A 26,339-nucleotide genomic window follows, 5' to 3' on the forward strand; every position below is an offset into this window, starting at 1 on the left:
AGAAATGCAAATTCTTGGGCCCCAACCTAAACCCCTGAATCAGATATTAGGGGTAATTCTGAGCATCTGTGTCTTTCTTGGGACAAGTTACTCCAGGTGACTCTGATGTTAAAGTTGGAGAACTGCTGTGCTAGGATATGGCCAGGTCAAAAAGGCACATTTAAGGAAGATTACTCTTTAAAACAGTATAGGATGGGGAATGGAGAGATGGAAGCAAATGCTTAAATAGTGTATACAGTGGACTCCACATGCTCTGAATGGCCACAATGATCTTCTCATGGGATGTAAATCTCTTCCTTCCTTCGGGAAAACTGATTATTACCTCACACTCCCAGCACCCGGTAGAGGAACTAATCGTAGAACACTCCCAACCACAGTAATTTCCTAAGGGTGGAGACCAGACTCAGGCTGGGACAATCACAATACCCCCACCCCACCTGGCCATAGTGACCCGCTCAAGAGTGGGCAAAACTCCTTCCCTGGGCTTTTCTCAACTGGATCTGGGAGAAAGCTCTTTCCTCTCTGATGGCAAAGCTGAGAAGATGTGAGCCCAAAGCCGCCAACAGCCATATACCTCACATGTGGAAGAAGCCAATCTGCAATAGGAGAATGAAGTCAACATGCAGAGAAAAACAGACAAGAAGACAACAAGAGAATTTTCATGGTATTCAAGTCTCTGATTCCAGTCCCTAAGATATCAAAGCTGTTTTGGTTTTCTTATCCAAATTTGGCTATAATAATCCCTTTAGTTTGGGAGCTATCCAAGATTCTTCTATAACACTCCTAGTTTCCTTAAGCCAGTTCAAGATAGGTTTCCATCATGTGCCACAGAGGAGTCTTTAATGCAGGGACCACTTCAGTAATGCCGATGTAAGTGCTGGCACTTAGTAGGCGACCTGAAAATGATAAAAAGGGATGAGAAGGGAAGAAAAGAAGGGAGGGGAATTTGGGTTAGGGTGGTGGCAACAGCAAGGAAAGGACAGGGAAGAGGTCCTGTGTAGTTAGCAAGAACTGACTAGAAGTAAAGAATGAAAGATGCTAGCTCTCAGGCATTAAGCTCAGGGGATCATGAGAATGGTCAGTCTGAACTGAAAGAGGGCCACCAGGAGAAGCAGCTAATGTGTAGGGGGAGAAAAGACAGTATTTGTTTTTTATACATGTGCTGTAAGAGTCCCTTCTGAGTAGGGGCTTGTAACACCCTCTTCTGTGCCCTTCTATTCCAACCACCCTAGTCAGACTCCCGAGCAGTGTACCTGGAACATAGTCGGTGGGACTCAATGAATGTTAGTTGAACGATTCGAGAAGAATGGCCGGCCAAATCTGGACTCTTAGGGAATGGCCACAACTAGCAGAAAGGTAAAGAAGCAGGTAAAGGATACAGAGTTGGCTTGGTCCAAAAAGACAATCAACTAATATCTCACATTGTAACATATTTATATTTACAAATTATATACATTTTACAAACATGTCAAGAAGGAAGTATTGGTTAGGTATCAAATGTAAAAAAGTGGATCAAAGAGGATGACAGAGAAAGGTTGAGTTTGGCAATTAGGTCATAACTTTGGGCCCATAACTTAGAGATGAAAAGGCTGGAAAGCTATAGAATTAATACTGGAGTATTAATGAATTATTAATTAAGTCATTCAAATCTCTGAGTACCTACTATGTGCCAGGTACTGTATGAGTTGTCTGATTAGATAACTACTGTTCTGTGAGACTTAGCTATGAAAGGACAGAAACCTACCAGTAGCTACTGGTACTACAGAGTCAGGTGGTGGTGGCTTGAGGACAGGAGAGACCTAAGCATCATTTGCAGGGCAAGAAGAAGGAACTTGGGAAAATGGAAGGAAAGAAAAGTGACAAGTGAGAGAAAAGCTCAGGAGATGATATCAAAGTTAAGGGATTAGATTTAGAAAAAAGAGAAGAGTCTAACAGAAGGGAATGAAGAAGTAATAAATGGAGGCAAAGAAACAGAAGTTGGGTGGGCCACAGAGTGAGAGGGCCCAGATCATGCGAGGCTGTCTGCTAAAAGGGACAGGGAAGATGAATCATTTAGAGTTGCATGAGTAAACTGAGGGATTGAAATGAGGAACTTATTAGCACCACCACTCATGTGCTCAGCCAACTTTTAAATATCAGCTATTCAAAATTAACTCATTAAATATCTAAAATTTTCATTCTTTTAATGTTATATATCAAGGACTTCCAATTTGGACATGGCTCACCAACCTTGTGACAGATTCTAGGATAGACTTGACTTTAGATAGTCCTTCTTTACCAAAATACACCACTGTGAGATGAATTCTCTTGTCCTGATGAATACACACATCCCTAACAGAATTAAAAAATAAAGTTCACTCAAGAAAATACATAAGGCATAACTCATTCAGAAAGCAATCACATGAAGCTTTAATAAAACAAATGAGGCATTATTCATTTAGAATGACACTGCATGAAGCCTTAATATAAAAATGGCAATATTGCTGAATTATTAAAGGCGTGAGAGCAAATGTATAACAACATAAGCAAATGAATATAGCCCTTGGAGGTCCACGGAAGTTGCCATATTTCAAAATATTTTTTGAACTTTTGCTTTGGTATTGCCTTCAGAAACAAATTACAAGCTACTTAAGGAAAGAAGTCTAATCAGTTCAAAACCAAACAAATAAATATTCAAGTTGTTGGTCAAGAGTTATTTTGTCCTTAGGCTGGCAATTCCACATTATACCTATTATCAAGGAATAAATATTTGCCATGGCTGAGATTACTTACTGTAAAGAATAATGTAGCATCTGAAAGCAATTCCAAGAAAGGCAGTAAAAAAATGCTTTAGGAAATCAGATCTCAAGTGAGCTATTTCAAATAGGGAAAACTCATTTGGAAGCATAATTTCTAGATATTCTGCTACAGAACAGCATTAACTTTTAAATCCAATAATTTTAATATGAGAATGAAGACTGGGATTATAAAGCATTAAAACTAGCATATTAAAATATTAAAAACATGGCAATTGTTAAATTAAAACAAAAAGGCAAAATTTTCCTCAAATAGCTACCCTAATGTATACTTGTTCATTTTTTTTAATGTTTCAGCATTTAAAAATATCCAAATTTACGGACAAAAAAAGGAAAAACTTCTTTTAAAAATCGTTAAAGTCTCTGCTTCTCAAGATGGAATAACTCTCCCATTTTTTTTTAAATTTATTTATTCATGAGAGACAGAGAGAGAAAGGCAGAGACACAGGCAGAGGGAGAAGCAGGCTCCCTGCAGGGAGCCCAATGTGGGACTCAATCCCGGGTCCCTAGGACCATGCCCCGAGCCAAAGGCAGACGCTCAAACGCCGAGCCACTCCAGGTGTCCCAACTCTCCCATTTTTAGTTGAATGTTTGTATTTCTAAAATTTATTTCAATTTTAAAATTCCAATCCTTCTCAAGGGAATTTTCTGGCAAATAACAATGTCTTGCATGTTAATTAGCAATTATGAGTGTAGAGATTTGTTAAAAGTCATGAAACCTATATTCTTAAAATATGTGGGTTTTACTGTATGTAAATTATGCCTCAATAAAGTTATTTTTAAAAATTCAATTTGCACTAAAATGAATTCACACACAATTATAAAGGTCATCAAATGTAGTTTCTAATAGTTGTCACTCTCTATTTCAAAGTTCAAACTGTCAATAACACAATATTTAATACTTGCTTTATAAAAAAGAAAATATCAAAAATTAAAATTCCCCAAAGCCTATAAAATTACTTTGTAATTCTAAGTAATCACACTCAGTGAAGATAAATTAAGTAAATCTGCATGAAATCTGATTTTTTAGGAGTGCTTAGCCAAATCATTAAGCCCTGAGAATTACCTGAAGTTCTGCATAAACTGTGCAAATGCTTCAGTTCTTTCAGCAAGTGGCACAATGATATTAATAATTGATCTAGTAATGTCAATCATCTCGCTCTTCACTTTCATGAGAGGTCCAAAAGGGCGGAAGAGGGTCACATGTCTATATTCCATAAGGTCTGCCTTCTTAAAAAAAAGTTCATATTGTGTGCCCTTATCTCTCTCGGTGCGATAATAACCTAAAGGAAAGAGTTAGGGACAAAGACGTCTCTATGTCAAAGTTTATAAATTCGATGTGAATACTGATTTTACTCAAAGATTAAGAGTACAAAAACAGACATGTAATGTTTTCAATCATTTTGTGAAAATATTTATCCCACTGTACATCTGTAAAAACAATTATTTCTTAAAAGGAGAGATTTAGAAAATGTTCAAACTGCTCTATTATTCAATCTATAAATATGCTCCAAATCACAATTATTCCTTTTCACATTTTTTTTTTTTTTAGTAGTAGAGCCTATCAACACAGTAATTATATAATGAAAATAAATTACTTCTACCAAAATTCAATTCTAGACCTGAGAGTCAAAACTTCTATTGCTCGGTTTGGTTCAATTAAAATGAATGGAGTGCCTTTGTGTCACTCACTGGTGGTATAAAGAGGGTGATACAGTCCTGGTTTTGAGGAAGTCAGTCTGGTGAAGGAAACAGAAAAATAAGGAAATAAAAACAATACAGTGATATATATCTCACTCTATTCTCTCTCTCTCTCTCTTTCTCTCTCTTTCTGAAGAGAGTGAAGTCAGACAAAGAAAAATTAGTTCCGATTTAAACTTGGTGATCTGAGATATTTCACAGAGAAAAGTCTGTAAGTCAACTGGGCAAAATGACTTTTAAGTGTGACATTCAGGAGAGAGAGAAGTAAATGTGTGAGTCAGTCAATGCCTGGGAATAAAACAATGAACAAGACAGACCAATCCCACTCTCTCCTGAGGCGTACAGTTTAAGAGAACTACAAATCAGGAAATGGGCAACACCATATACTATGACAAGTGCTATGAGAGGGGACACAAGATAGAGGTTATAAGAACACAAAGGAAGCACTGTTATCTTAAGACCTGTAGGTTGGAGAGACTTCTAAGTGAAGTGACATCTAAGCTAAAGTCTGCAAGAGGCCTAGGAGTTACTGAATAATAGTATTTTTTTTTCTTTTTGTCAGGGAGTAGCAGAGTGAAAGAAAAGTGGGGGACAAAATATGTCCCGTCCCATACAGAGAAAAATCCTGTCAGTGAAAGAATCTAAAGAGAGTTATGAGATAAGCTGAAGTTGTAGAATATAAAACTGATGTGGCTTCCTTTCTTTTTTAGGCAGATGTGAAGACATTTTATACTTTATTTCCTCAGCAGCTTCCAATTCTACCATAAGCTACAAATATGGTGAAAAGATAAAAAGCTGAGCTTGGAAAAAAATTAGAAGAGTTTTGAGAGAAACAACCCATCCAAAATTGTAGTAAAAGTGACAACAGAAAACAGAAGTGGCTACAATGAAAAGACAGCTGAAGTACCATGGAAAAGCACAATGCCCTTCCTGATGGCCTCCAAAGGTCTTAAGGTACTACTATATTATAGCAAGTGCTATCCAGGATGATTCCAGGCCAAAGAAACTACATGTGGTATACTGTTTAAAAATCAAGCAAAGAGAACTTTTAGGAGAGATTTGTATCCAAAATGGTTTTAAGTTTGTAATTAAGTATCTAGCAGGAGGTATTAAGATGGCGAGGGGTGGGGATCTGTATTTCTGTTTATATCAATCAGCAAATATCTTAAGTTTACAGAAGTGTTCCTCAACTTTTGAGTCATTCCCCATCTTGATATGTATAAATCTTATGCCCTTTTTGCAGTCTCTATTAGGAAAACAGGTTATTTCTTTACTTTTCCAAATGCCAAATAAGCTTTTCAAAACTATGTGTGCCCTCATGATGTTCTGACATGTGCTTTGCCTCCCTCTAAAATACAGAATATCCATCAATCTACTAAATTAGGGTTTTTTCTTTCCTTTATCGAATGGTTTTCAAATCATGAACCTTAGTTTACACATTTTGAAAAATACAAAAAAGTAACAGCAAGACTAGATAAGAGAGGAATGTAAATACATATATGTACAAATACATACATACCCCTAAGAATCCTTTAACTTGAGCCCTATATAGTATTTTTCTATATAAACCTAGATTTATTCTGTTTCCCTGCTCCTCTATTTTATTATGGTCACATTATAACATTTTTTTTTAAAGCCACTTCAAACTCTTGGTAGAATGAAGTGGGTAATAACTTAAATATTTCAATACTATAATGACCGACTTATATCACCAGCATTGTCATACTAATGTAATTATGAATTGTATTATTATAATTATATAATTATATTATTATGAATTATATTTTTCACATTACCTTCTACAAAGTCATTTTCATTAAATATCATTTTCTCTCCAAGGGGACCGTCTTCATCTTCCTGTTCCTCATCTTCATCAGGATTATTAATGACCTCCAAGCCAGCTTCAATAACTTCTACCAATTCATCTCGCTTGTCTTTTCTAACTGGCTTTTCCTCAGGATGGCGAGTGAGACCCATTTCCAACTGGAATACTTTCATTAAAGTAAAACTTTCAAAGGGAATGACTCCATACTCACTAGGTAATTTGGCTCCTATGCTAACTTCAGCTTTGTCAATTTGGGAATGAAGAAACTCTAAAAGATCACTAGGTGTTTGTTCTTTGTTGCCTTGATAGCCTATGCCATTAGGCCCTACATTCTTTCTCTCTTGTAATGATCTCATCTTCTCACTCATTTCTTGTAATTCTTGTTTTAGTTGGGCAATTTGACGTTTTAGACTGGTAGCCCTGGTTTGATAATGTTCTTCTTGCTCCTGTAGGAGGGCTTGATAATACTCTTTACCATAATTTTCCCCAATAATACCAGGAAGAGGTGCATTTCCATCTGTCTGGGGGGCACATTCCAGAAGGTACAAAAATAATACCAAACTGCAGAGTAAAGCAAGACCCAACAGCAGCCAGTGGGTCCGGGTCTGAAGAATCAGTCCTCTTCTAGGCATTCTTATTAATGTGGACTTGCCTGATGAGATAAGTTCTTTGGTTGTTCATACCTTTAGCAAAAGGTTATCAAAAATTAAAAGCAAAATCAGAATTTCCACTAAAGGTACCAAAACGAACTCTGCTACAGCTTAAAAAATTTCTTCCTTCAGCAGTGATGACTACTTGCAGAAATGAGAAAAAGAGTGCATACTTCCTGTATTGTTACCATGATATCCAGAATAAAGAAATCTGATCCCTACAGAATCAGATAAAATTCCATTATTTGGGTGATGATTTTTCTGAAAGAAACAGAGAGAATCAATCAGAATCTTATTTCCTTAAGCATAGCAATTTGTTGATAGTTTGAGTAAACTTAGCAATGTGACTACTATACGTAGAACACGAGAAGAGCTAATACAATGTAGAATATTCAGTAAATGCCGAGAAAGTATTAAGAGAAATACCTCACAGAAAACTAAAATGCCACGTGTAATACTTGTAACCAGAATGTCTACACATCCATAACCTCCTGAATGAATCAAAGAAACACTAAAATTATGTTTAGCATGCTTTGTGTTACACAGATACTACTATTTCTAATTACTTGAAAACTGTATCACTTATAACTCTTTAATATAGTATTCAGATTAATATGCCATTTCCAACCTAGAGCATATCACCATTTGGGAACTGAGTTTCCATAAATTGTTTTTGTTATATTGATAATGGCTTACTAGAGAGAGATATTTTCTTCCAGTTCATTTAATTCAAGCATTCTACTTCATTAATTTCTAGGTTAAACTCAACCAATATAAGAGCCTTAAAATTAAGTGTGTGTGTGAGGGGAGGGCCAATTCCAAAAGGTCACAAACATCTGGAAAACATATTAAGAAGCACTTAACATCGAAAGTCCTCCCACAGATTATTTGAACATTAGATCACATAATTCTTTCCACTGTATTACACAGCAACAGATTTCCTACAAGTCTAGAAAGGCTTAGAGTCTATTTAAAGAAAAAACAAGACCATTTTAATGTTTATCTACTGGGAAAAAATGCAAAAATCACTTATAAATTTACAAAATCACACACTACTGGTTATGGTATGGTGTGAGCTCTTTCGTTATTTCTTTTTAAACTAAAGATCTTTAATTCAATAAATAGAGAATGTTAAAATTTAGGAGACAGGGGAAAAGGAGGCCTCTGCTGCAGAGTGAACTTTTGTTCTAACAAAGAATTTGTCAGGAAGGATATGTGATACTCCAGCAGGTTTTTAATAGAGATGGTTTCTACCAGTGCAGCAGAACCTATGGAGGATCACTGGGGAACATTAGTCCTATCACTTTCTTAGTGATCAAGAAAGCCTGAATGCCTTTTCCTTTCTTCCTTCCTTTCCCTTTCCCTTTCCTTTCCTTCCTTCCTTCCTTTTCTTTCTCTTTCCCCTTCCTTCCTTCCTTCCTTCCTTCCTTCCTTCCTTCCTTCCTTCCTTCCTTCCTTCCTTCCTTCCTTTTCTCTTTCCTTGTGGCACATATCTGTATAAAAATGTAAGACAGATTCAAACTTCTTATGGCTAGTAGACCACAAATAATGGACTTAACTACCCTTAGCCATTTATTGCTTTCTTTAACCAAATGATAAGTATCATGAAAATTTTAACTCACTACAAGAAAGCTTTAATAGGATGACATCTGTTTTACTGATTGTAAATCTTGTTTTAAGTGATGTAGGAAAAAAAGGGAAAAAATTCCAATATAAAGAGAAGTATCACATTTAAAAAAGATGCAAAGTTAATATCAGCCCTAGGATTCTACCATGTCTCAAAACCATAATTCTTAGTATAAGAAATGACTTGAATGTCATTATTTGAAAGATAAAACTCAGAAGTATTTCTTTTAACTATCTATAAGTTATTACTAGCCTTATTAGGGAAAAGAAAGACTAAAACTGAAAATGTAGAGCCATAATATTGTATTAGTTAATAAAGCTATACATACTTAACTAGGTTCTAGGTAGTTTTGCATAAGCATCTTTGCCAAAAGCATTTTTGCTGCATAACTAATAGGCCATAAGGCAATTCTGCTCTAAAAGATTAAAAAATAACTGGTTGACAGTTTGGTTTCACTTCTCCATTGATGGAGTACTCCTGTTTTTATATTATATAAATCTTAGCCTTTATAATGGTCTATACAGTGGTAGAGTTTTGTACCTACATTTCCCACAGAACTTTGGAATGTCTATCAATGGACGCCTAACAATATGCCAAGAACAAACAACAGTGTAGAAGACTTTCACAATACAATAGATAGCTCAGTTACAATATGTATCCTAGTATTGGGAAACTGATGTCTCTTTTTAATGAAGGAAAAAATTTTCAGGAAAAACAAAACGCAATGCTGAACAAGGACATGAATGAACAAGCCAAAAAAAAAAAAAGAAAAGAAAAGTGTAACACTATGAACAGAAGACTTAGAGGACAATTGCTTAGGTACAATCCACAAAATAAAATCAGTTATTTCTGTAATATTGCCATGAATCTACACACATTTTAAACATAAATATTCTGTATTATACAATAGTCTTTTAAATTTTGTTATTCATTATGTCCTTTTTAATAAATGTCCATCTTTTTTCGTTTTCATGATTTTATCTTTAATGTTAAGTTGCTTTACAACCAATTAGCTATGCAGTAAAAATGCTGGGCGGCTCAGCAGTTTAGCACCACCTTCAGCCCAGGGCCTGATCCTGGAGACCCAGAATCTAGTCCCATGTTAGGCTCCCTACATGGAGCCTGCTTCTCCCTCTGCCTGTGTCTCTGCCTCTCTCTCTCTGTGTCTCTCATGAATAAATAAAATCTTAAAAAAAAAATAATAAAATAAAAAAATGCTTATGGTAAAGATGCTAATGGAAAAAACACGGGACACGATTTAACTATACTATACTCAAACTATTTTGAAATGAAATTTGATAACAGTATTTATTCTATACCTCTACCTTTTGTTAATATGGTACCTCATAGTTTTTTCTTTATATAGACAATATATTTTTAAACTGTGCAATATGACTCATTTAGTGGGTCATTACTAAATAAAGGTTTACTTTTCATTGAAATAGAACAGGAAATACCAGTCTACACCACATATAGTAAGTTTTGTATTGCAATTATATGTATGTATATGTATCAGATCTCCACATAATATTTATTTATAAGGGGGCTGCAGCCCCAAAATCCTGAAAAATACTGGTTTATAAAGTATTTGTATATATTTCCTATGTCATCCTTTTAAAAGAGTATTGATACTATCTTCATTTTGGATAGGACAAATAAGCTCAAAAATGAAAGGTCTAATTAAGGTTCTATAACAATTAAGTGGTATTATTGATGAAGTTTTGGAATATAGGTGAGGTCCAGAGCCGGTGACCAAGAAAGAATTCTTGGGATGTCTTTGGTGCAAAATGGTGGTTTTATTAAAGCACGGGACAGGAGCTGTGGACAGGAAGAGAGGCTGCCCAGAGCCTGTGAGGGGTGGCTGATTATATACTTGAAGAATTGGGGGAGGTTAAGCAAATATGGAGATTTCAGAAGGATTTTCATAGGCTAAGGAGGACCTACAAGATACTGGAGGTCTTGCCATTGTTAAGTTACAGATTGCTTTTTCCCTCTAGCAAGGCATTAACATGAAGACAATTGGAAACTTCCTGAAGGATATCACACATATACCACCCTGGGTGGGGGATTTTTTGCGGGATTGTCAACTATGCCTTGTGCAGCTAGCCCAGTTCCCGCATCATTATTAAAGCCAAGTTCTGTATTTTCCCTCCCTTAAGCAAAATATGGGTTTTTTAACACCTTACATGCTTATCTTTCAGTTAAATCTCTTACAACTGAGTATTTTACTCACTGAAATAAAAGTTGCTGAAAGCAAAAATTGCTGTAATTACTTTAGAATATAAATGTTATTTGCATGGTTCTGTGATTGTTAAAAATAAAAGATATCAATTAAAGTCTTACTTGCCTAGTTCCTGAAGGGGAACTCTTTAGCCAAATCCTAAAAGACTAGATTATAACAGCTCTAAATACATTAAGTATGTTGGAGAAAACATCCATTTTTCAGTTGTTACACCCTGATTGCCATCATTCACGTGATGTGTTTATATGATAGACAAGGTTCATTCATAACCCAGAGTTAATCCCAAGCAACTTTCTATGCACAAACAGCAAATAGTTAAGTGTTGTAAGGAGAGAATGAGATAACTGCGGAGATGAGAAAATGATGCTGTTATGATACATAATACAAAATCAAAGATTTCAGAGTTAAAGGAAACCTTAGGAGCCACCTATTTTCTTACTCTTTAAAACAGACTAAAGAGACTTCCTTCTATAGCCTAGGTAGAACAGGGACCAGATTTACTCCTCCACTTGAAACAATCAAAAATCAAACAATAAAATCCAGAACCCACCCCTCCCAGTATAAAACAAAGGTTTTCAAGATACTAAATATTAAGTAATAAAAGTCAGTGATCCCTAGGAGAAACAAAAAAACAAACAATTGCCCAGCTTACAGCCTAAGTTTCCAGGCCATAACACTGGGAATCTCCTCCTAAGCTGAGCCAGGCTGACTTGCTGAAATGGAGCTGACAGTTTGAGGAGACCAAGGCAGCTAGGTTGAAAGGATATAGTACCAGAGGAGAGAGCTGGACAGAGAACTCAAGAGATCTGAAGAGCACATTTTAGGTATTGAGCAGACCACTGACCAATGTACACATAAAAAAAAAACAAAAAAAAACAAAAAACAACAAAACCTAACTGAAGCTAAAAAAAAAAAAAAAAAAAAAAAAGAAGAAGAAGAAGAAGAAGACACAGAACTCAGCATTCATACAGGGCCAGGAATAATTGCATGTTCCCACCAGACAGACTGGAAAACCTCAAAATTCATGGAGCATTGGGTAGAGTACTCAAAAAGGTCTTGCCCCAGTAATGGAAAAAAATTAACTCTAGACTAAACATGGCTCTGGTCTTGCCTAACTAAAAGCAAGACTTGAAAAGATCAAATTGTTTTCAAGTAACTGCACAACCCTCAAAATATTTATAGAAATATAAAAAATATCTAATACCCAGCAAAATAAAATTCACAATGTCTGACATCAAAACAAAAATGATCAAGCATACAAAGAAAAATAAAAATACAACTCATAATAAGAATAATCAATGACTGAAACTGATCTGGAACTGACAGAGATGCTAGAATTCATAAACAAGGACATTAAAATAGTTATAACTATATTGAAAAAGATATTCATGTTCAAAAAACTAAGCAGAAACACAGACAACATAAAAACTGAACTTCATGAGATGAAAGATACATTGTATGGGATTAACAGTAGATAAGATATTTCAGAATAAAATATTAATGAATTGGAAACATTACAATAGAAATTATGCAAAATACAGAAGGAAAAAAGAGTGAAAAACATGAATAGAGCACGTAGAAAGCTGTCTGATGGCTTCAAGCAGTCTAGTACGTATGTAATTAGAGTCTCTAAAGAAAGGAGAGCGGGCAAGGAGAAATATTTAAAGAAATAAGTCTGAAAACTTTCCAAATTTGATAAATACTAGAATATAAGAAGCTCAATGAATACCAGATATAAATGTCATAAAGAAAACTAAAGCCAGCGTGCTTAGGTGGTTCAGTCGGTTAGGCGTCTATCTTTAGCTTGGGTCATGTTCGCGGGGTCCTGGGATTGAGTCCTACGTCAGGCCCCCTGCTCAGTGGGGAGCCTGCTTCTCCCTCTCCCTCTGCCTGCGCTCCCCCTGCTCCTGCTCGCGCTCTCTCAAATAAATAAATAAAATCTTTTTTTTAAAAAAAGAAAACTAAAGCCAGGCACATGATAATCAAATTGCTCAAATCCTATGATAAATACAATCTTGAAAGTGGCCAGAAGAAAAGAACACATTAGATATAAGAACCAAAGAGAGTGGAGCAACATCTTTGAAGAACTGAAAGGAAAAATATGTTAACCTAGAATTCCATATGCAGAAAAAGTATCTGTTAAGAACAAAGGCAAAATAATTCTCAGGGTGCTGGGTGCTTCAGTCAGTAAAGTGTCGGACTCTTGATTTTGGCTCAGTTCATGATCTTGGGGTCATAGGATGGAGCCGCATGTGGGTTCTTAGCTTGGTGGGGAGTCTGCTTGAGATTTCTCTCCCTATCCCTCTGACCACCCCCCACCCCTGCACACACACACTCTCTCTCTCTCGCATATAAATAAATAAATCCTTAAAAAAATTCTTCAGATGTTAAAAAGCTAAAAGAAGAATTCATCGCCATCAGACCTGCACTACAAATTCTTTAGGCAGAAAATGATACCAGATAGAAATAGGAATGTATACAAAACAATGAAGAAACCAAAAATGTTAACAATATGGATAATTCTAAGTTCTCCAATTATTTAAATCCCTTTAAAATACAGACACAAACCACTGAAACTGATTCAAGAAGAAACAGTAAATATGAACAGACCTATGTTGAGACTAAAAAATCAAAAACTACTCAAAGAAAAATCCAGGCCCAGATGTCTTCACTAGTAGACTTCATCAATCATTTGTAAGAATTAATACCAATTCTTCACAAACTCTTTCAAAAAATAGAATATACTTCCCAACTCATTCTATGATGTCAATATTACTTTGATATCAAAACCAGATAAAGACATCAAAAGAAAACTATAGACCAATATTCCTTTATGATACAGACACAAAAGTCCTCAACAAAATATTAGTGCACTGGAGAGAATCCAAGATGGCAGAGGAGCAGGAGACCTTAGTTTTTGTCTGCTCCCAGGAATTCAGTTAGATAGATATTAAATCATTCTGAACACTTGTGAACTCAACTGGAGATCTAAGAAAAGAATAGCTGCAACTCTACAAACAGAAAAGCGACCACTTTCTACAAGGTAGAAGGTACGTATAAGTGAAACTGATGCGATATATGGGTAGACAGACGTGTGTGTCGGGGGGAGCCTCTGTCAGTCAGGTACTAGAAAGTGGTATAGCTGCGGAGCACTAAATCAGAACTTTTATAACTCTGCTCTGGTGAGGAACGTCCCTGACTGAAAAGTGTTTAGATGGTGAAGTGGCGGCAGAATCCTAGGTGGGACAGTGTGGTTTCAAGATCCCCAAGATCACAGAAAGAACGAGGGTGCCTGAGTGCAGCAGACTTCCCGAGCATTGGAGCAGGGGAATGGCTGCAATGAGCTGGCCCAGAAGTGGGCTCTCAGATCAGGACTGCTTTCCCAGCAGGGGCCCAACAAACGGCAGAACCAGCAAGACCCCTTCCCCCTCCCGCTGAACTAGCTGCAGTTGCGAGCTGCAGGATTCTGCAGGGTTTGAGACTCAAAACAGGGGCCACGTGCCTGAGACACAGCCCGGATGAGCACAGGAGTGTGGCCTTCAACCAAGGAGACGGGAGTGATTAATTGCTTTTCGCTGAGGGTGCACTGAGGAGTGGGGCCCAGAGCTTTCAGCTTACCGCCATGGTGGCCATTTTCACTCATCCTCTAAAGCCTTCAGGAAACAAAAGCCACATGGAGCAATCTGGAGCCTCTTACTTAGCCTGGCCCCCTGGCAAGGGCGGTGCAATTCCGCCTGGGGCAAAAACACCTGAGAATCAACGCCCAGAAGATCAGCAAGAACATCCAGCCAAGACCAAGTTTATCGATCTTTGAGAACTGCAAAACTCCAGCACTAGGGGAAAATAGCATAATTCTTTAGTCTTTCAATTTTAATTTTTTTCTTTCCTTTTTCAACCAATTTCTTATTTTAGCAACTCTTTAAAACATTTTTTTTAATTTTCATTTTTACAGTTACATTCTATCCTTTCATTGTGTTTAGTTTTTCTGGGTACATATATAAGTTTTTCATTCGTTACAATTTTGGGACCTAGTTTTTTAACAGACCAAAATATACACAGGATCCAGTGTATTACTCTATTTTGTTCACTTGTCTGATTATATTCTTTTTTTTTTTTTTTTTTGGTTTTGAGTCTTTTCTGATTTGTTTAGTGTATATTTCTCTGGGGTTGTTGCCATTTTTGTATTTTTATCTTTTGTTCATCTAGTCTCTGGAAAGAATGACAAGACAGAAAAACCTCAAAAAAGAGAACAAGAGGCAGTACTGACTGCTAGAGGCCTAATCGGTATGGATATAAATAAGATGTTGGAACTAGAGTTCAGAGTAAGAATTATAAAGATACTAGCTGGGCTTGAAAAAAAGCAAAGAAGACACTAGAGAATCCCTTTCTAGAGAAATAAAAGAACTAAAATCTAATCAAGTTGAAATAAAAAGGCTATTAATGAGATGCAATAAAAAATGGAGGCTCTAACTGCTAGGATAAATGAGAAAGAAGAAAAAATTAGTGATATAAAAGACAGAATGATGGAGGACAAAGAAGCTGAGAAAAAGAGAAGTAAAAAACTATTGGATCACAAGGGGAGAATTCGAGAGATAACTGCTACCATAAAGTGAAACAATATTAGAATAATTGGGATCCTAGAAAAGGAAAGAGAGAGAGGGACAGAAGATATATTGGAGAAAATTATAGGGGGAGAACTTCCTTAATCTGGGGAAGGAAACAGGCATCCAAGTCTAGGAGGCACAGAGAACTCTCCTCAAAATTAATAAAAATAGGTCAACAACCTGACATATAATGGTGAAACTTGCAAATTTCAGAGACAAAGAGAAAATCCCGAAAGCAGCTCAGGACAAGAGGTCCATAACCTACAAGGGTAGAAACATTAGACTGGCAGCCGACCTACCAACAGAGACCTGGCAGGCCAGAAAGGACTGGAATGATATATTCAGGGGGCTACATGAGAAAAACATGCAGTCAAGAATACTTTATCCAGCTAAGATATCATTCAGAATAGAGGGAGAGAGGGACACTTGGGTGGCTCAGTGGTTGAGTCTCTGCCTTTGGCTCTGGTCATGATCTGGATTCCTGGTTCAGAGTCCTGTCAGGCTTCCCGCAGGGAGCCTCTCTCTCTCTGCCTCTCCCTCTGTGTCTGTCATGAATAAATATATAAAATTTAAAAACAAAACAAAACAAAAAAACAAAAGGAGAGAGAAAAAGCTTCCAGGACAAACAGAAACTAAGAGATTCTGTGATCACCAAACTATCCCACAAGAAATATCAAAGGGATCCTTTAAGCAAAGAGAGAGCCCAAAAGAAACATAGAACAGAAAGGAACACAGAAAGTCACAGAATACAGAAACAGTGACTTTAATGGCAAGTAATACAATGGCACTAAATTCATATCTTTCAATAATTACTCTGAATGCAAATGGGCTAAATGCCTCAATCAAAAGACACAGTGTATCAGATTGGATAAAAAGCAAGACCAATCAATATGCTGTCTGCAAAACACTCATTTAGACCCAAAGACACCTCCAGATTTATTTATTTTTATTTTTTATTTTTTTAAATTTTTTTTAAAATTTTTATTCATTTATGATAGTCACAGAGAGAGAGAGAGAGGCAGAGACACAGGCAGAGGGAGAAGCAGGCTCCATGCACCAGGAGCCCGACGTGGGATTCGATCCCAGGTCTCCAGGATCACGCCCTGGGCCAAAGGCAGGCGCTAAACCGCTGCGCCACCCAGGGATCCCCCACCTCCAGATTTAAAGTGAGGAGGTGGAAAACCATTTATCATGCTAATGGACATCAAAAGAAAGCTGATAAGGCAATCTTTTTTATCAGACAAATCAGATTTTATTTTATTTTTTAAGATTTTATTTATTCATGAGAGACACAGAGAAAGAGGCAAAGACACAGGCAGAGGGAGAAGCAGGCTCCATGCAGGGAGCCTGACGTGGGACTGGATCCTGGGTCTCCAGAATCATGCCCTGGGCCAAAGGCAGATGCTAAACCACTGAACCACCCGGGGATCCCCAAATTAGATTTTAAACCAGACTGTAATAAGAGATGAAGAAAGACACTATATCATAATTAAAGGGTCTATCCAACAATAAGATCTAACAATTGCAAATATTTATGCCCCAAACATGGAAGTAGCCAATTATATAAGCCAGTTAATAACAAAAATAAAGAAACACAATGATAATTAATAATAAAAATAATAATAATAATATAATAATAGTAAGGGACTTTAACACTCCACTCACTACAATGAACAGATCATCTAAGCAGAAGACCAACAAAGAAAGAAAGATGGACTTCACAGATATATTTACAACATTCCATCCTAAAGTAACAGAATACACATCCTTCTCGAGTCCACATGGAACATTCTCCAGGACAGATCACATACTGGATCAAATCAGGTATCAATTGGTACCAAAAGACTGAGATCATTCCCTGCCTATTTTTGGACCACAATGCTTAGAAACTGAAACTCAATCACAGAGGAAATTTGGAAAGAGCTCAAATACATGGAGGCTAAAGAGCATCCTACTAAAGAATGAGTGGGTTAACCAGGAAATTAAGAAGAATTTTTAAAAATTCATGGAAACAAAATAAAACCACAACTGTTCAAAACCTTTGGGATGCAGCAAAGCCAGTCCTAAGAGGGAAGTATATAGCAATATAAGTCTTTCTCAAGAAACAAGAAAGGTCTCAAGTACACAACCAAACCTTATACCTAAAGCAGTTAGAGAAAGAACAGCAAATAAAGCCTAAACCTAGCAGGAGAAGAGACATAATAAAGATTAGAGCAGAAATCAATGAAATAGAAACCAAAAGAACAGTAGAACAGATCAATGAAACTAAGAGCTGGTTCTTTGAAAGAATTAATAAGATTGATTAAACTCCTGGCAAGACTTTTCTCTTTAGAGAAAGGACCCAGATAAATAAAATCATGAATGAAAGAGATCACAACCAACACCAAAGAAATACAAACCAGTTATTAAGAACATATTATGAGCAACCATATGCCAACAAATTAGGCAATTTGGAAGAAATGGATGCATTCTAGGGACATATAAACTACCAAAACTGAAACAGGAATTAACAGAAAACCTGAACAGGCCCATAACCAACAAAGAAATTGAAGCAGTAATCAGAAATCTCCCAACAAACAAGAGTCCAGGGCTGGATGGCTTCCCAGGTGAATTCTACCAAACATTTCAGGAAGAATTAATACTTATTCTTCTGAAGCTGTTCGAAAAAATAGAAATGGAAGGGAACTTCCAAACTCGTTCTATGAGGCCAGCATTATCTTGATCTCAAAACCAAAGACCCCACCAAAAAGAATTACAGACCAATTTCCTTGATGAACATGGATGCAAAAATTCTCACCAAAATACTAACCAATAGGATCCAATAGTACACTAAAAGGATTATTCACCACAACCAAGTGGGATTTATTCCTAGGCTGTAAGGGTGGTTCAACATCCACAAATGAATCAGTGTGATACACTATATTAATAAAAAGACAAAAACCATACGATCCTCTCAATAGATGCAGAAAAAGCATTTGACAAAGTACAGCCCCTTTTCTTGATTTAAACTCTTCACAGTGTAGGGATAAAGAGAACATACCTCAATATCATAAAAGTTGCATATGAAAAGCCCACAGTGAATATCATTCTCAGTGGGGAAAAATTGAAAGCTTTCCCCTAAGGTCAGGAACATGGTTGGGATGTCCACTATCACCACTGCTATTCAACATAGGACTAGAAGTCCTAGCCTCAGCAATCAGACAACAAAATGAAAGGCATCCAAATCAGCAAGGAAGTAGTCAAACTCTCACTCTTTGCAGATGACATGACATTCTATATGGAAAACTCAAAAGACTCCACTCCAAAATTGCCAGAACTCATAGAGGAATTCAGCAAAGTGGCAGGATATAAGATCAATGCACAGAAATCAGCTGCATTTCTATACACTAACAATGAGACAGAATAAAGAGAAATTAAGGAGTCGATCCCATTTACAATTGCACCCAAAACCACAAGATACCTAGGAATAAACCTATCCAAAGAGGCAGAGGACCTGTACTCAGAAAACTATAGAACATTTATGAAAGAAATTGAGGAAGACACAAAGAAATGGAGAAACACTGCATGCACATGGATTGGAAGAACAAATATTGGTAAAATGTCTATGCTATGTAGAGGGATCTATACATTCAATGTAATCAAAATACCATCAACTTATTTCACACAACTGGAAAAAATAATCCTAAAATTTGTATGGAATCAGAAAAGACCCTGAATAATCAAAGGAATGTTGAAAAAGAAAACCGAAACTGGTGGCATCACAATTTCAGACTTTAAGTTCTATTACAAAACTGTAATCATCAAGACAGTATGGTACTGGCACAAAAACAGACCCTTAGATCAACAGGACAGAAGAGAGAATCTAGAAATGTACCCTCAACTCTACGGTCAACTAATCTTCAACAAAGAAGCAAAGAATATCCAATGGAAAAAAAGACGGTCTCTTCAACAAATGGTGTTGGGAAAATTGGACAGCCACTTGAGGAAGAATGAAACCGGGCCATTTCCTCACACCATACACAAAAACAGACTTAAAATGGATGAAAGACCTGAACGTGAGACCGGAATCCATCAAAATCCTACAGGAGAATATAGGCAGCAACCTTTGTGACCTTGGCTGCAGCAACTTCTTCCTATACATGTCTCCACAGGCAAGGGAAACAAAGGCAAAAATGGACTATTGGGACTTGACATCAAGAAAAAAAGCTTTTGCACAGCAAAGTAAACAGTCAACAAAACCAAAAGAAACCAAAAGAATGAGAAAAGATATTTACAAATGACATATCAGATAAAGAGCTAGTATCCAAAATCTATAAAGAACTTACCAAACTCAACACCCAAAGAACAAATAATCCAATTAAGAAATGGGCAGAAGACATGAACAGACATTTCTCCAAAGACATATAAATGGTCAAGAAACACATGAAAAAATGCTCTCACTTGGCATCAGGGAAATACAAATCAAAACTACAATGAGATACCACTTCACACCAGTCAGAATGGCTAAAATTAACAAGTCAGGAAATGACAGAGGTTGGTGAGGATGGGAGAAAGGGGAACCCTGTACATTGTTGATGGGAATGCAAGCTGGTACAGCAACTCTGGAAAACAGTATGGAGGTTTCTCAGAAAGATGAAAATAGAGCTACCCTACCCTATGACCCAGCAATTGCACTACTGGTTATTTACCTCAAAGACACAATTGTAGTGATCCGAAGGGGCACCTGCACCCCATTGTTCAAATAGCAGCAATGTTCAAAATAGCCAAACTATGGCAAGACCCCAGATGTCCATTAGCAGATAAATGGATAAAGATGTGATGTGTGTGTGTGTATGTGTGTGTGTGTGTATATATATACACACACACACACAACAGAATACTACTCAGCCATGAAAAAAATTGAAATCTTGCCATTTGCAATGATGTGTATAGAACCATAGGATATCATTGCTAAATGAAATAACTCAATCAGAGATATTTATCATATGATCTCACTCACATGTGGAATTTAAGAAACAAAACAGGAGATCATAGGGGAAGAGAGGAAAAAAATAAAACAATATGAAATCAGAAAGGTAAACCGTAAGAGACTCTTAATCATAGGAAATAAACTGAGGGTTGCTGGAGGGGAGGGGGGCAAGGGGATGGGGTAACTGCGTGATGGACATTAAGAAGGGCATGTGATATAATGAGCACTGGGTATTATATAAGACTGACAAATCACTAACCTCTACCTCTGAAACCAGTACAACATTATGTTAATTAACTGAATTTAAATAAAAATTTAAAAAATTAGTACACTGAATCCATCAACACATAAAAAGTATTATATAACACAACCAAGTGAGATTTATCCCAGAAATGCAAGGTTGGTTTATCATCTAAAAATCAATGAATTTGGGGTGTCTGAGTGGTTCAGTTGGTTAAGCATCTGCCTTTGGGTCAGGTCATGTTCTAAGGTTCCTGCTCCATTGGGAGTCAGCTTCTCCCTGTCCCTCCACCCACTCTCAACCCTGCCCTGCTCATGTGTGCATGTGCTGTTTCTCTCTCTCTCAGGTAAATAAATAAAATCTTTTAAAAAATTAAAATCAATTAATTTATTATGCCATATCAATAAAGGACAAAACTCATATGATCATATCAATCGACAAAGCATTTGACAAAATTTGGCACCTTTTCTTAATAAAACCACAAAACAAACTAATAATATAAGGACGCTACCTCAACCTTATAAAGAGCATATACTAAAAAAAACCCATAGCTAACTTCACATTTAATGGTGACAGACTGCATGCCTTTCTCTTAAGATCAGGAATAAGACAAAGATGTCTGTTCTCATCACTTCTTATTAACACTGTACTGAAGGAGGTTCTAGTCAGGGCAATTAGGCGAGAAAATGAACTAGAATGAAACCTAGGTTGGAAAGGAAGAAGTCAAATGTTTGCAGATAATGTGATCTTGTATATAGAAAATCCTAAGGAATTCACTAAAAATCTATTATAGCTAATAAATGAGTTTGGTCAGGTTGTTTATATATTGAATATAAAAATCAAGTGTATTTCTACATGCCAGCAATGAAAATCTAAAAATGAAATTAAGAAAACAATTTGATATACACCAAAAAGAATAAAATGCTTAGAAATAATTTTAACAAAAGAAGTGTGAGATTCATACTCTGAAAATTATAAAATATTACTGAAAGAAATTAAAGAAGATTTAAATAAATGGAAAGACACCTATGCTCATGGATTGGAAGACTTAATGTTATTAAAACACTGATATTCTCCAAATTGATTTACAGATTCAACACAATTCTCTACAGAATCCCAGATGACTTCTTTTTGGAAATTGACAATCCTAAAATTCATGGAACCCAGTATAGTCAACATAGTCCAGAGAATGGAGAACAAAATTGAAGGACTCACTCTTTCCCATTTCAAAACTTACTTCAAAGCTACAGTAATCAAGATGGTGTGGAGGGGACCTGGATGGCCCAGTTGATTAAGCATCTGATTTTGGCTCAGATTGAAATCTAAGGGCCCTGGATCGAGCTCTGTGTTGGGCTCCCCACTCAGTGGGGAGTCTGCTTGTCCCTGTCCCTCTTCCTCTGCTCCTTCCCCCACTTGTGCTCTGCCTCAAATAATTTTTTTTTAAAAGATAGTGTGGTACTAGCATAGGAATAGACATATAGATCAATAGAATTTAGGGTCCAGAAATAAGCCTTCACATTAAGTCAACTGATTTCCACAAGGTGGAAAGATAATTCAATGGAGAACAAATAGTCTTTTCAATAAATGGTGCTAGGACAACCAGATATTCACATGCAAAAGAATGAAACTGGACTCCCACCTCACCCTATAATAAAAATTTAACTCCAAGTGGTTCAAAGATCTAAATGTAAGAGTTAAAAATATAAAGCTCTTAGGAAACATAAGTATAAATATCTGTGCTTTTCAATTAGGCAGTGATTGGTTAGATATGACACAAAAAGACCAAAGACAAAATAAATAAATTGAACTTCATTAAAATTAAAAACTTTTGTCCTGCAAAGGATATCCTCAATAAAGTAAAAGACAACTAGGGTATGGGGGAAATATTTGTAAATCATGTATCTATTGATAGGGATCTGTATCAAAAATACATAAAGAACTCTTAACAACTTACATTGAAAGTATAAATAACCCAATGGGCAAAAGATCTGATTAGTCATTTCTCTTAAAAACGGCCTATAAGAGAAAGGAGAGATCATGACCAACACCAAGGAAATACAAACGATTTTAAAAACATATTATGAGCAGCTATACACCAATAAATTAGGCAATCTAGAAGAAATGGACACATTTCTGGAAAGCCACAAACTCCCAAATCTGGAACTGGAAGAAATAGAAAACCTGAACAGGCCGATAACCAGGGAGGAAATTGAAGCAGTCATCAATAACCTCCCAAGACACAAAAGTCCAGGGCCAGATGGCTTCCCTGGGGAATTCTATCAAATGTTTAAAGAAGAAACCATACCTATTCTACTAAAGCTGTTTGGAAAGATAGAAAGAGATGGAATACTTCCAAACTCATTCTATGAGGCCAGCATCACTTTAATTCCAAAACCAAAGACCCCACCAAAAAGGAGAATTATAGACCAATATCCCTGATGAACATGGATGCAAAAATTCTCAACAAGATACTAGCCAATAGGATACAACAATACATTAAGAAGATTATTCACCATGACCAAGTAGGATTTATCCCCGGGATGCAAGGCTGGTTCAACACTCGTAAAACAATCAATGTGATTCATCATATCAACAAAAGAAAAAACAAGAACCATATGATCCTCTCATTAGATGCAGAGAAAGCATTTGACAAAATACAGCATCCATTTCTGATCAAAACTCTTCAGAGTGTAGGGATAAAGGGAACATTCCTCAACATCTTAAAAGCCATCTACAAAAAGCCCACAGCAAATATCATTCTCAATGGGGAAACACTGGGAGCCTTTCCCCTCAGGAACAAGACAGGGATGTCCACTCTCACCACTGCTATTCAACATAGTACTAGAAGTCTTAGCCTCAGCAATCAGACAACAAAAAGAAATAAAAGGCATTCAAATTGGCAAAGAAGTCAAACTCTCCTTCTTCGCAGATGACATGATACTGTACATAGAAAACCCAAAAGCCTCCACCCCAAGATTGCTAGAACTCATACAGCAATTTGGCAGTGTGGCAGGATACAAAATCAATGCTCAGAAGTCAGTGGCATTTCTATACACTAACAATGAGACTGAAGAAAGAGAAATTAAGGAGTCAATCCCATTTACGATTGCACCCAAAAGCATAAGATACCTAGGAATCAACCTAACCAAAGAGGTAAAGGATCTATACCCTAAAAACTACAGAACACTTCTGAAAGAAATTAAGGAAGACACAAAGAGATGGAAAAATATTCCATGCTCATGGATTGGAAGAATTAATATTGTGAAAATGTCAATGTTACCCAGGGCAATTTACACGTTTAATGCAATCCCTATCAAAATACCATGGACTTTCTTCAGAGAGTTGGAACAAATTACTTTAAGATTTGTGTGGAATCAGAAAAGATCCCAAATAGCCAGGGGAATATTAAAAAAGAAAACCAGAGCCGGGGGCATCACAATGCCAGATTTCAGGTTGTACTACAAAGCTGTCTGTGGTCATCAAGACAGTGTGGTACTGGCACAAAAACAGACACATAGATCAATGGAACAGAATAGAGAATCCAGAAGTGGACCCTCAACTTTATGGTCAACTAATATTCGACAAAGCAGGAAAGACTATCCACTGGAAAAAAGACAGTCTCTTCAATAAATGGTGCTGGGAAAATGGGACATCCACATGCAGAAGAATGAAACTAGACCACTCTCTTTCACCATACACAAAGATAAACTCAAAATGAATGAAAGATCTTAATGTGAGACAAGAATCCATCAAAATCCTAGAGGAGGGATCCCTGGGTGGCGCAGCAGTTTGGCACCTGCCTTTGGCCCAGGGCGCGATCCTGGAGACCCGGGATCGAATCCCACATCGGGCTCCCTGCATGGAGCCTGCTTCTCCCTCTGCCTGTGTCTCTGCCTCTCTCTCTCTCTCTCTCCCTGTGTGACTATCATAAATAAATAAAAATTAAAAAAAAAAATCCTAGAGGAGAACACAGGCAACACCCTTTTTGAACTTGGCTACAGCAACTTCTTGCAAGATACATCCATGAAGGCAAGAGAAACGAAAGCAAAAATGAACTATTGGGACTTCATCAAGATAAGAAGCTTTTGCACAGCAAAAGATACAGTCAACAAAACTCAAAGACAACCTACAGAATGGGAGAAGATATTTGCAAATGATGTATCCGATAAAGGGCTAGTTTCCAAGATCTATAAAGAACTTATTAAACTCAACAGCAAAGAAACAAACAATCCAATCATGAAATGGGCAAAAGACATGAACAGAAATCTCACAGAGGAAGACATGGACATGGCCAACAAGCACATGAGAAAATGCTCTGCATCACTTGCCATCAGGGAAATACAAATCAAAACCACAATGAGATACCACCTCACACCAGTGAGAATGGGGAAAATTAACAAAGTAGGAAACAACAAATGTTGGAGAGGATGTGGAGTAAGGGGAACCCTCCTGCACTGTTGGTGGGAATGTGAACTGGTGCAGCCACTCTGGAAAACTGTGTGGAGGGTCCTCAAAGAGTTAAAAAAAGATCTGCCCTACGACCCAGCAATTGCACTGCTGGGGATTTACCCCAAAGATACAGATACAATGAAACACCGGGACACTTGCACCCGGATGTTTATGGCAGCAATGTCCGCAATAGTCAAACTGTGGAAGGAGCCCTGGTGTCCACTGAAAGATGAATGGATAAAGAAGATGTGTTCTATGTATACAATGGAATATTACTCAGCCATTAGAAATGACAAATACCCACCATTTGCTTCGACGTGGATGGACCTGGAGGGTATTATGCTGAGTGAAATAAGTCGATCGGAGAAGGACAGACATTATATGGTCTCATTCATTTGGGGAATATAAAAAATAGTGAAAGGGAATAAAGGGGAAAGGAGAAAAAATGAGTGGGAAATACCAGAAAGGGAGACAGAACATGGGAGACTCCTAACTCCGGGAAACGAACTAGGGGTGGTGGAAGGGGCAGGGGCGGGGGTGACTGGGATACGGGCACTGAGGGGGGCACTTGATGGGATGAGCACTGGGTGTTATTCTATATGTTGGCAAACTGAAAACCAATAAAAATAAATTTATAAAAAAAGAATGGCCTATAAGCACGTGAAGATGGCTCAACATCATTAGCCAGTATGGAAATGAAAATCAAAATTATACCAAGATACTACTTCATATCCACTAGGATAGAATTCAAAATTCTATCCACTAGGAATGAATTCACAAATCTAAATGAAAAACCTAAAACTATACAATTAGAAGCAAGCACAGAAGAAAATCTTTGTGACCTTAAGTTAGGCAAAGGCTTCTTTGATCCAACAGTAACAGCATAACTGATAAACTGGACTTCATCAAAATTTATTAACTTGTGCTCTTTGAAATACATTGTTAAGAGAATGAATAGACAAATTACAGACCTGGAGAAAATAGGTGCAAAGCATATATCTGATAAAGGACTTATATTCAGCATGTATGCTTAAAAACTATCAAATTGTGATAACAGAAAAAAACACAACTCAGTTAAAACTTGGCAAAAAGCACAAACACTTCAAATAAGCCCATGAAAAAAATGTTCAACACTGTCAAACCACAAGGAGATACCATTACATAGATTGGCTAATTTTAGAAAAGTTAAAATTAAAAAGTGATGTGTTGGTGACAATGTGGAAGAACTACAACTTT

At 36.8% G+C, this 26,339-nt stretch overlaps 1 protein-coding gene and 1 long non-coding RNA gene across 26 annotated transcripts in view; one reads left to right on the forward strand and one right to left on the reverse strand.

The window, feature by feature from the left end:
- Nucleotides 1-26,339, reverse strand: part of CSGALNACT2 (chondroitin sulfate N-acetylgalactosaminyltransferase 2) — a 66,635-nt gene that overhangs the window by 21,964 nt on the left and 18,332 nt on the right. For 10 of the 24 annotated variants that reach the window (XR_005380386.1, XM_038578127.1, XM_038578126.1 and 7 more), the window contains 3 exons: nt 6,293-7,232; nt 3,862-4,078; nt 2,230-2,331 (listed from right to left, as the gene is read on the reverse strand). Coding sequence is in view for 18 of the 24 variants with exons in the window: in XM_038578127.1 (XP_038434055.1) it covers nt 2,230-2,331; nt 3,862-4,078; nt 6,293-6,953 (980 nt within the window). In the remaining 6 variants the exon portion in view is untranslated. Of the gene's footprint in view, nt 1-322; nt 897-1,253; nt 1,346-2,229; nt 2,332-3,861; nt 4,079-6,292; nt 7,233-26,339 lie in introns of those variants that run through there. The other 14 variants (XR_005380389.1, XM_038578137.1, XM_038578138.1 and 11 more) reach the window with 14 other exon arrangements.
- On the forward strand, nt 431-6,676 carry LOC111093051. 2 transcript variants are annotated; one of them, XR_005380399.1, is made up of 4 exons: nt 431-664; nt 1,233-1,368; nt 5,207-5,450; nt 6,336-6,676. It is a non-coding gene; the product is annotated as an uncharacterized LOC111093051 (long non-coding RNA). The 2 variants fall into 2 exon arrangements; XR_005380398.1 differs by having other exon boundaries at nt 444-664; nt 1,233-1,356; nt 6,336-6,668.

This window comes from Canis lupus, chromosome 28 (genome assembly GCF_011100685.1).
Source record: "Canis lupus familiaris isolate Mischka breed German Shepherd chromosome 28, alternate assembly UU_Cfam_GSD_1.0, whole genome shotgun sequence".
Classification (NCBI taxonomy): Eukaryota; Metazoa; Chordata; class Mammalia; order Carnivora; family Canidae; genus Canis; species Canis lupus.